The 12,600-nt window shown below is 30.8% G+C and overlaps 1 protein-coding gene across 1 annotated transcript in view; it reads right to left on the bottom strand.

The window, feature by feature from the left end:
* LOC145968271 (uncharacterized) overlaps nt 1-12,600 on the bottom strand; it is a 91,715-nt gene that overhangs the window by 10,396 nt on the left and 68,719 nt on the right. The window contains exon 3 of the mRNA XM_083093653.1: nt 8,067-8,315. Coding sequence (XP_082949779.1) covers nt 8,067-8,315 — 249 coding nt within the window. The remainder of the gene's footprint in view (nt 1-8,066; nt 8,316-12,600) is intronic.

The raw sequence follows: 12,600 nt of genomic DNA on the forward strand, positions 1-12,600 counted from the left end.
ATAGCATTGGTTGCTTTCCAATTGTTTAACACATCTTAACACAAATGTGCACAGGAAAGCACAAAGTGTAGCGATGTACATGATTCAATTGGAAATATAATTTGGAACAAATTAGCAATAATATATCTAACCTACAAAAAATAAATATTGGCTTTATTCATTAAATATATTTAAACTATTTAGTTCCATATTTTGAATCTTCTTTTATCGAGTAAAAGTATTTCTAAAAGTGGTTTGTTGCCAATCAGAGAGTTTATAAGCCACTTTTATAAAAGCACTTTTATCGATAAAAAAAAACTTAGAATATCGGCCTTTGTAACAAAAATTCTCATTATACAAGATAATTCGAATTACTTATTATTTCAATGAAACTTTTAATATTTTCGCAATCCATGTTACATTTTTTGTTAAGTAAAAAGAAATATTAAAGATAAATCTACTACTTGTTGGAATTCCGTAAAGCGCATATGTGCGTATTTACAGTTGCGTCATGTATACTATATGCGCACATATGCGTTTTATGGAAATCAGTCAATGCCTTAGTTTGTAACTATTATTTGTCACTAGAAAACACAAACTTACACATCCGACTAATAGCCTTCGAGCTGAGTAGGGATGTGTAATGTTGTGTCAACAATTATGGCAATTGGAACGCACATTGTGTCACTGTGTGCACGAAAGTGTCTAGGGATATTGTAATTGGAAAGCACCCATTGTTAATTATGAAATATAATTATATTCTTACTTTTATGGTTTCACTCATGTTTAAACGTAAGCATTGGCTTTATGAATAAATTTAAAATTTTGTATAAACGTTTCTATTCATTAACTTCCCGGCTCTCATTCCCAGTTATTAAAGGAAACATTTGGTCCCGCCTCGTATAAAAGGGATTAGATTCCCTTATCGAAAAAGGAAATCGAAAGGGAACCAACGAACGAACGCTCGAAACAGAGTAAAGGCGACTCAAAAAAAGTCATTTACCTGTTTTCGGACCTTAAAATACATTCGACCCGAATCATTCTCCTCTTATCGCACGAGAAAATATCATTGTTATGCCCTTCCTTTGATCCATCCTTCCCCGGGCCTGGACATAACAGTTATATGCATTTATAAGAAGAATAACATTTAGCTATTTGTAAATGTAAATATGTATTCAAAATAAAACAATATCATAAAACTTTCTCCAATGTTTTAGAGATAAAATTTATATATATCTGAGACATTTTTCGATTTAACGCAGTGTTTCTGAAATATTTGAGTGGATCCTTTAAAATGGGACATTCTCTGTACATATATTCGATTTAAAGACTGTGCGATTTAATACTTGCGTAAAACGTTTTTTTTTAATTATATACATTATATAAAAAATGTTTTAGGAATTAAAAGAATCCTAATTCTCAATTGGCGTTGATTTTAAATATTTTAAAAATCAAGTTAATTTCTTAGGGAGAATTTATGTATAATATTTCTATAATGTAAAATTGATATTTTATTGACAAATATTATATCAAATTTGCAAATTGCTCTTAAGTACTTGGCTAATAGTAATTATTGATTTCCTATTTAGTTTTAATATTTTATTTTTTAATATTTTTTTATGAAAATTATTTGTTGAGGTTTTGTTTCTTTGAAAAATGGTTTTGTGAGGGAAAAGTATTGTAAATTATTTTTAAGGACTTTTTTCATTAACCATTTTGTTACATACAAGGTAGAATATTTTTTATGCACTTGGTGTATTTTTTTACCTTTATAAGGTTTTTTTTGAGAGATTTCACACCTTTTTGTAAAATTTTATATCCTTTCTGCAAATTATTTTTTGGGAGAAAATATTTATAAATTATTTTTAGGGATAATTTTTTATTTTTGAAAATTGTTACTGTGTACGGTAAATTAGTCTTTCTATAAGTTTTATCTAACGGCACAGGTTTTATATTTCTGTGGTAGACCGTTTCTGAAATATTAGATTTCACCTCAAGGGATAATTTTTAAAAATTGTTATTATACGCTTAATTAGTCTTTCGACAAGTCATAACAGCACAGGTTTTATATTTTTGTGGTGCACCGTTTCTGAAATATTAAAAACCCTCAAGGGGTGGTTTTTAAAAATTGTTATTATACGCTTAATTAGTCTTTCTACAAGTCTTATTTAACGGTATAGGTTTTATATTTTTGTGGCACACCGTTTCTGAAATATTAGATTTTACCCTTAAAGGATGGTTTTTAAAAATTGTCATTATACGAAAAATTAGTCTTTTTACAAGTCTTACCTAACGGCATAGGTTTTATATTTTTATAACACACTGTTTCTGAAATATTAGATTTTATCTCCAAAGGGGGGTTTTTGAAAATTGTGACTATATGTTAAATTATTTTTTCTACAAGTCTTACCTAACAGCATAGATTTTATATTTCTGTGGTACACCGTTTTCGAGATACTTCAGATTTCACCCCTAAGGGGTGGTTTTTGAAAATTGTTATTATACGGAAAATTTGTCTTTTTACAAGTCTTATCTAACGGCATAAGTTTTATATTTTTATAATACACTGTTTCTGAAATATTAGATTTCACCCCTAAAGGGGAGTTTTTGAAAATTGTCACTATACATTAAGTTATTCTTTCTACAAGTCATGACTAATAGCATAGGTTTTATATTTTTATCGTATACCGTTTGCGAGATATTAGATTTCCATATTTTTGCATTTCTGAAATATTAAATTCCACCCCGAAAGGGTAGTTTTTGATTACTATACGATAAATTAATCTCACCTATGCAAATACACATACATATCACTCGTATGCACGCACATACATATATATGATTTGCTTTTAAAGAATTTGCACACCCAGCGAATAATCGTATATGCACGATGTGAACGCCGCTTGAAGGATAAACTCGCTTTGCTTGTGTGCGTGCGAGCATGCGTACGTAAGTCTGAAGAAAATCCTGATGGAGGAGAACGTAAAATGTCACAATTTTGATATGCAATCATCATTTCTCGGGATTGACTGCACCGATTTTATTCAAACTGGTCGCAATCGAAAGCTTGTATTCATATTATATTATAAAAGTGTCAGTAGATTTTTTATTGCGGCTTTAGGTTATTAAATATCTTAACCAAAAGTTTACTTGACGTGAAATTCCGGATAAGCTACTTGGTAGCGCCGCGTCGAGAACAGTTACTCTCAATGTTCGGATCTTGTTTTTTATGTACTTGGCGTCGCGATGCTACCGCGTCGCTTGATATATATATATATATATATATATATATATATATATATATAACGCGTTACTTAAAACTCTACAACTTTTATATAAAACATTTTTCACGAAAATGAGTATTTTTCAAAAGAAACGCCTGATACGGTCCCTCTGCAACACACACGCGCGCGCGCGCATACACACACACACACGCACATGTGTATGTGTGTGTGTGTGTGTGTGCGCGCGCGCGCGCGCGTGTGTGTGTTGCAGAGGTACCGTATCAGGCGTTTCTTTTGAAAAATACTCATTTTCGTGAAAAATGTTTTATCACATGTGTATGTGTGTGTGTGTGTGTGTCCACATATGTATATTTTTTTTCATCTCCAAGATATCCATATCTCTTTCCATTCTCTCCATCATACGCTCATTCTCTTTCTCCAATTGTTCGCTTAGCTTCATTGCATGTATTCGAATATAAATTCACACGCTCCTCCTTCTCTCTCTCTCTCTCTCTTTCTCTCTCTTTCTTTCTCCCTCTGCTCGTTATATTTTTTTTTTAATTCATGTTACTTTTATTCTTTTCGTTTTCTTTTTTATGTTTTTCTCTATATAAAAATAAATTTATGTTTTACATATATGTATGCATTCTTATTAGTATTATTAAAAATCTCTTTTTCTCTCTGTTCTATTATTGCAAATACATCTAATATAAAATAATTTATATGTATTTTTTACATCTACATTACAAACAATTTTTATGACAATTGACTCCAATTTACAGTTATTTTTAATTTACAAAAACCAAAAATATAGTTCGATAGATATTTCAACAATTGACATTTCATTTCAAATATGTAGGTTAGTGAAATCATTACTTCTATTAATTATTTCACGTGATGTATAGTATAGAAATAGAATTCACAATTTTTATTTTAGGAAAAATTTGCGCTTTTATAAATATATGCAAACTCTCTCTTCTTCTTCTTCTCTCTCTCTCTCTCTTATTAATTATAAATATGTACATACGGTAAAACTGCATATTAGCGACGACCTCACCAATTTCGATGACCTTAACATGTGTTGTCAGGGACATGTCCCTGATTAATTTGCAAGAAGTTTTAGCTATCGCTTGTTGTTTATTACAAAGTTATTTACAAAATAAGTTCAATGTTCCCGTGAACTTATTTTGGATAAATCTGCATAAACTGTACTCTTAGCGGGAGATTAGATGTAGAATCAACTTCCCTTTATCTTTCAAAATACATGAGTGGATACAGTGGGTTCCGCCCTCCTACCCCTAATTTGCAATTAACAATTATACAGGATGTTCGGAAATTCAATCGGCAAATTTTCAGAGATTGTCGGGGGCACCCTAAGAATCATTTTTTGCAAATGAACCTGGGGTCGGAAACGTGTCATTACATCGCTACGGCATACGAAGTGTTCGAAAGAGTCGGGACCTCGAAATATCACAAAAAATAGAAGTTTTACAAAAAATTGTTTCAAACAAAAGTTGTAGGGTGTAAAAAGGTCTATTTACTGGCGCCATGTGTTTGACCTTGGATGGCGTCGCCAAGGTCACGACAAGGCCACCTTGAATTTTTGAAATGGAACCCTCCACTTTTTATTGCATATTCTTGTAGCCCTTCTCGAGACCTTTTCAAAGCACTAATTTTACCAACTTTAAGTAAGCCGTTTCGTAGTTATTGAAGTTATAAAGTTTTTCCTGATAAGTCGACGACTGTAGCTATCGTATTATTATCCGCGAATGAAGGTAGAAGTGGTAAATGATGGTGAATCTACTTTTATAACTGACCGATGCGTATGATATTTTGGGCCATTTTTTATTACAGACATTCGAGCAAATAAAAACCTTCATTTTTTTATAGACTTGAGTTTGTACTCCAAACAATACTGTTGTGCACTGTTGTTGAAGCATGTATCCGATTGAAATCATCATCTAGAAAATAACGTATGTGCGCGTGTGTTTCTTTAATCGAGTGATTTTTAATTGCCAACAGTGATTATTCAACAGTGATTGATAGTGATTAGTGATAGAGTCATTGGTAAATTTCTCGTCTTATCGAGTGAGTGAATGAATGTGATTATGTTGAAGTTTATAAAAGAATACAGTTTATAAAAGAAAAAAGAACTTTCGATTAATTATTTAGTGTGGATCTCTGTCCCTTAGAACGTGATATCTATGTTCAATTTGAGTGAAACTACGATCTGTCGGAAAATTCATTCCTCAAGGAATTACAGCAATGCATCGAACAAGGTAATAATAACTATTCTTTGATGTTGTGTGAAAACAGATTTCGGGATGTCAAATAAACAGTGTTAAAGAAAATTCGCGAAAGAGAGGGGTTTTTAGTGGGTAGGGAGTATCGAGTTGGTAATTCGACTTGGTACTCGAGTCCCACATAACTCACCGGACCGGCCGGTGAGTATGCATAAAATGCATTTTCCCCTCTCTCGTAAAAAAAAAGTACAATTTAAAAAAATAATAATTAAAGTGAAAATGTATAATAATAAAAAGTAGATAATAATTTAAGTAAGAGTAATAATGACTTCAAGTGAGTAAGCAAATGAGAGAGAGAGAGAGAGAGAGTGAGGGAGGGAGAGAGAGGCAGAGAGAGAGAGAGAGAGAGAGAGAGAGAGAGAGAGAGAGAATGAGAATGTATGTATTCGCATGTGTGTGTATGTAGCGATCAGCTGATCGCAGCAGGCGCCCCGCATAAGCACCCGCGTCTAACGGTGAATTGCGCCACTCTTGCCTGCCTCTTGTATCCGACCCGTCATAAGTTAATTACTTCCTCTAATAATTCAAAAACTAAGCGTCGGACGAAATTTTGCCAAAGGAAAAATCGTCTTAGAATTGACTCAAGAATGTGTCATTTTAAGGACAATAAGGTTATTTTGAATCACCATGTATATAAGTAAATTTTTTTTTAATTTTATATGAAATAAATAGAGATGTTATATTATTATTTAATTATGTTGAACTAAATATTTTATATATCATAAAAGATGCATAATGCGATCTAATTATATACAGAGTGTCTGAAAGTTTTTTGCAGTCCCGAAGTATGAAGGTAGATTGTCTCAAATTAAGAAGGAAGGACCTCTATTATTTCGCGATATTCGCAATAATTAACGAAAAATTAATTAAAGAAGATTGGCCAATCTGTGTGAGTAGAAGCGCGCGGCGAAGATGATAGAAACGCTTCGCCGCGCGCCTAGTATAAGGTTACAGTGGGACGACTCTTGTCGCCGCGCGCTTCTACTAAGGTGAGTGAGGCTCATATACCAAGTATATTCGAGTATACTCGTTGGCAACGAACGTGTTAACTTCGTACATAAACTTAAACTTCAATGCACATCATCTGTTCTGATCACACTTATGCCCGTTTCTACCATCTTCGCCTTAATCTCCAGTTTAGCGAAACTCGTTAAAATTAAACCTAGATTTAATGCTGATTGTTTTCTATCAACATTATAGTATAAACGTTTAGCTAAACTTATAACTTATATGTCATAACTCTAGAATCTTATTAAAACTCGCACATTGATTGGACTAATGTTGGCTCTAATGATATTGTATCTTGTCATATAACCTTTAATTTTGTCAATATTTTTGAGTTTGTTGCTTGTTCTTGAGCTTTGAATGAGATCGGGCACGTTAAAAATATAAAAAAAGAAAATATTAATAGAAAAAGGATAATAGAAAATATAGAAAAAATAGAAAATATAAAAAATAAAAAATATTAATGGAAAAGAAAATATAAAAATAAAAAATAGAAAATATAGAAAATTAATTGTAAAAGCGAAAAAATATAATATAATTAAAATAATTAATATAATTAATAATTATATTTTAATTAAATTATTAAATCGAAGAGAAAGAGAATTTAAATAACGTTAAATATAATTAATAATTATATTTAATGTTTAAATTCTCTTTCTCTTCTATTTGATTTTTCGATTACATTTTCATTATCTGAAGATGACAATATAAGATTATATGTCATGTTTGAAATTATAGAAAATGCTAGTTATATTTCTTAACCGTAGTTCAACTACTTCTAAACGGCCAATATTGGCCGTTCAATATAAACTTATATATTAAGTTTATGTACGTTTAAACCTGAGTTAATAATCGGTAGAAACCAATTTTCAGGTTAACTTACGTTAATTGAATGTCACTAGAAATTATCTTCTTAAGCCGTGTTAGTAGAAACGGGCATTACTGTTTCTATGTTACGATTTTCTCTGCATTGACTGAAGTTTAAGTTTACGTAGTTAAGTTACGGAGTTAAGTTTATGATTGATACTTAACGTAACGTAATGCGTTATGGAACACCTTGTACGGTAAGTCTTAGACATATTGTAGAAAATATTAAGGTATAAATGGGTGAAATAAATTGGTAGAGAGGGAGAGAGAGAGAGAGAGAGAGAGAGAGAGAGAGAGAGAGAGAATAGATATAAATTTTTAATTAAAAGAAGTAAATGCGAAAAAGAGAAGGAATAGATTCTCAAAGATTTGGAGCATTTGACAAGTAATAATAACGATTACAGGGAAATTATTAGAATGATTTTAAAAGTGAATAGACACCAAAATGTTTTTCATTTTATATCACAATTAGTATAAATTATAAAATATTTTGTAAACTATAAGTGTTTTGATAATTCTAATTTAAAATATGTATATATAAAATAATGAAAAGAATCTTAAGATTTAAACGATTTTTAATATGCTAAGTAATGTACTATAATAATATTAATACATCAGTAATAAATAACAATTAAATAATTTTATCATATTATTGGATATGTTAAATTACATTTTTAATTCTACTAACCTGAGTACGCAGTGTTTACATGTGACATCTTTTGGTAGAACCAGTCTGACAACAAGGTCTTTTGCCCCATAGGTATTAATAGGGAATTTGTGGCCGCTACCATCCGCTAATAAGAGATAATGTTGATCGAAGCATTTGTCTGTTTCTAATCCCTTTTCTGTTTTCAATGGACAAACACTGAATTCGAAATAACCCATGTGACTAGCTGTAAGGCGAACAGTTACATTGATCGTAGAACCTGCTTTGTACCTGCGTACAAAAAATAATATTTTCATATAACACAATGATCATTTATATTTTCATATAACACAATGATAGCTCAATTAAAAAAAATTAATTGGTTTCGTAATCAAATAATGCGGTAGCGACGCGGTGCCAAGTTTAAAAGAAATTCAGACTAACATCAAGAGCACCACGCAACTATTGAGAAGCTTATCCGCAATTTTTGTATCATACGAATTCTTCGTATCACATTTTCTGTCAAGATATTTTTAGAACTAAAACCATAATAGAAAATTAATGGCATTTGCTTATATAATATTAATATAAGGTTCCAATTGCAACCAGTTCGAAAATTCATGCAATCAATCCCAAAATCTTAAAAATTCATATCCAAAAAAATATATTTTTGCGTCTTTCAGCTTTCAGTCATTCATATACATATGTATGTACACACGCAAAGTGATTTTATCCTTCAAGCATTTGCAACATTCACGAATGATAAATTATGACATCATTTTGTCATTAAATTATGAAATTATTTTCGAATGATAAGGGCTAATCCCTCTAAGATAACCCAGCAAACATGATGTCATCTAAAGATGTCTTAATAACGTTTTAATGACTTATAATAAGTCATTAATACATCATTAAAACGTTTTTACTAACAAGGGAAATACCAGGCAGTGGAATCACCGATTTCGCTCAATTTGAAATATATTATAATTCCATTCTCCTATTAATTCGTAGTAAAATAATACGACCTACCTCTCAAGTATTCGCGAGAAAAACGTGTTTAAAAATTTATATGCTCGTTATGTGCCGAACGGAAAAGGCAGATTTTCAAGTAGCGGCATAGCGTAGCGCATGAAGCGCATGATTAGTACGCTGCTTGTCGCTGCTTCAAATCTTTTCAGATTTCGATTTCTGAATTTTTTTTCTTTAATCCATTGAATCGAATTATTGTATTATATATTATATAGTATTGTATTATATATTTTTAGTATTTTAACATACAAATTAATGTTATAATTATGAAATTATTATATTTAAAACTCATTGATTTTATTTACAATTTATTTACAATTTATTAAATGTCACCTTAAAAGTGTAACTGTAAGAGTGTAAAATACTCTTGTGAATTTTATTTTGATTGATTAAATGCTTATGAATAATATATTTTATTAAAAATAAAAGTCTTTTTTTTTACACACAATGAGGTTTATGAAAAGAAATAAATTTTCTTATTGATTTTCTCTGTCTACTTTCCTTTTATAAAATGTTTATTGCATAAAAAATTTAAAATTAATTAACAATAATTATTTATAATTTTCATTGCGTAACAAATAAATAAAATCAATGAGTTTTAATGCAACTATAATATATTTCAAGTTGAGCGAAATTGGTGATTCCACTGCCTGGTGTTCCCTTTGTGAGTGTCATTGACTAACCATAGTTATTCCTCCGAAGAATATAATCGCCATCATTGGTCAATGATGTTTAGTAACCTATCTCCATTGAATAAAAAGTAAAGAAAGGAGCATTTATTTTTAAAAGTGGGAGATGATGCCGACTACGTCACACTGTGTTCATTATAGCGGACTTGACGTCATCTCACGAATATAAGATGTGTATGTAGCAGTAAGTAGTGGCAAGTAGTGATAGTGCGGTTAGAACTCTATTCAATATATAAGTAATTTTAATAAACAAGTAATTCGTTAAATTCAAAAATGGTTTGTTGCTGTATGAAGCAGCGACAAGCAGCGTACTAATCATGCGCTTCATGCGCTACGCTATGCCGCTACCTGAAAATCTGCCTTTTCCGTTCGGCACATAACGAGCATATAAATTTTTAAACACGTTTTTCTCGCGAATACTTGAGAGGTAGGTCGTATTATTTTACGAATTAATAGGAGAATGGAATTATAATATATTTCAAATTGAGCGAAATCGGTGATTCCACTGCCTGGTATTTGCGGATATTCTAAAAGTATTAATCATAATGGTCTTCCTGTGTCTTATCATTTCTAAGTAACATAAGATAATATTTTTATAAGTTTATAGGTTAGTTTCTCAAGTAAAATATTTGATATAAAAATAGAACATATAATTAATAATGATACTGTCGAGATAAATTGTTTTTAATTTTGTAATTATTTTGAATAAACTTTGTTTGCAAAAGGTTTCCTAAAAACATACCACAACGAGAAGTTTGGATGCAATTTGTGAATAAGTTAAATTGGAAACCTTCAAAATCCAGTAGAATTTGTTTTCAACATTTTAATAATGATTGTTCTTTTAAATCTGCAAAAAAAACTAACAGCGATTCCATCTATACATATTGAGAGATTAAAATATCTTTTTTTTACTTTTATATATTTGTACATATTTTTACATATTTTTTGTATGTATTTCTATCATGTATGTATTTCTATCATGTAAGTTTTTGTATTATTAAATTTTAATTTTTGCAGATAAGAGACTTTAATCCTGTTATCTTCAATTCCGTTACGCAAAAATCTACAGAAGAACGTGACTCAAAAACAGAAATATATTATTCCAATTAAAGATTTAAAATCTATTTAATTTTTATTTTTTAATATATTTTTATTTTAATATATTTATTTTATTTTATTTACTTTTATATTTAATTAATTTTTATTTTAATATATTTATTTCTTAATATTAATATTTGTTGGAACAACAAAGTATTATGACGGCACTGACATCAGGTGGTGCTCTCTTTGATATCTATTGCATATTTCTTTCATTCGTTCGTTGCCTCTTGCTCTCTGCGCGAAGTCTCATCTACAGGGTGATTCAAAATAACCTAATTGTCCTTAAAATGACACATTCTTGAGTCAATTCTAAGACGATTTTTCCTTTGGCAAAATTTCATCCGACGCTTAGTTTTTGAATTATTAAAAGAAGTAATTAACTTATGACGGGTCGGATACAAGAGGCAGGCAAGGGTGGCGCGATTCACCGTCAGACGCGGGTGCTTACGCGGGGCGCCTGCTGCGATCACCTGATCGCTACAGACATACACATGCGAATACATACATTCTCATTCTCTCTCTATCTCTCTCTGCCTCTCTCTCTCTCTCTCTCATTTGCTTACTCACTTTGTCATTATTATTCTTACTTAAATTATTATTTACTTTTTATTATTATACATTTTCGCTTTAATTATTATTATTATTTTAAATTGTACTGTTTTTTGTTTTTTTTTTTTACGAGAGAGGGGAAAATGCATTTTATGCATACTCACCGGGCGGTCCGGTGAGTTATGTGAGACTCGAGTACCAAGTCGAATTACCAACTCGGTACTCCCTACCCACTAAAAACCCCTCTCTTTCGCGAATTTTCTCTAACACTGTTTATTTGACATCCCGAAATCTGTTTTCACACAACACTAAAGAATAGTTATTATTACCTTGTTCGATGTATTGCTGTAATTCCTTGAGAAATGAATTTTCCGATAGATCGTACTTTCACTCAAATTGAACGTAGATATCACGTTCTAAAGGACAGAGATCCACACTAAATAATTAATCGAAAGTTCTTTTTTCTTTTATAAACTGTATTCTTTTATAAACTTCAACATAATCACTTTCATTCACTCACTCGATAAGACGAGAAATTTACCAATGACTCTATCACTAATCACTATCAATCACTGTCGAATAATCACTGTTGGCAATTAAAAACCACTCGATTAAAGAAATTAGATGATTAGAAGATGATTAGAAGATTACGTTATTACACCTCACAATGCCAGAATTGTGACGAATTTTTTAAACAACGAGTTTCCTGGACGCTGGATGGGCCGATATGATCCGATACGTTGGCCTGCAAGATCTCCGGATCTCAATCCATTGGATTTTTTTCTTTGGGGATATTGCAAAGAAAAAATTTATAAAACGCTTCCTGAAGACATTGAAGATTTAGAAACAAGATTACGATATGCCATATGGTCTATCGAAGAAGACGTAATGAAGAATGTCCAAGAAAATTTATTGAAATGCATGAGAGTTTGCGTTAGGATGGATGGGAGCCGTTTCGAGCACCTACTATGATTTCTAAATTAATCCGCCCATTTTAGGGCGATCAGAAACAATCCGCTCTTTTCAGAGCGACCAGTATTTTTGAACATTTGGAACATTTTCTTTCGTTTTTAAAACCATAAGAAAAAACCAAGAGAGATTGAAACGCCAGAATTTAATGATATTTTTTCATATTATTTTCATATGAGTATCGATTTTCAATCAGATAATAGTTTAATAAATATTTAATAATAATAAATGAATATATT

This window comes from Camponotus vicinus, unplaced genomic scaffold (genome assembly GCF_025532165.1).
Source record: "Camponotus vicinus isolate PSW18456_S1 unplaced genomic scaffold, iyCamVici1.0 SCAF_3, whole genome shotgun sequence".
Classification (NCBI taxonomy): domain Eukaryota; kingdom Metazoa; phylum Arthropoda; class Insecta; order Hymenoptera; family Formicidae; genus Camponotus; species Camponotus vicinus.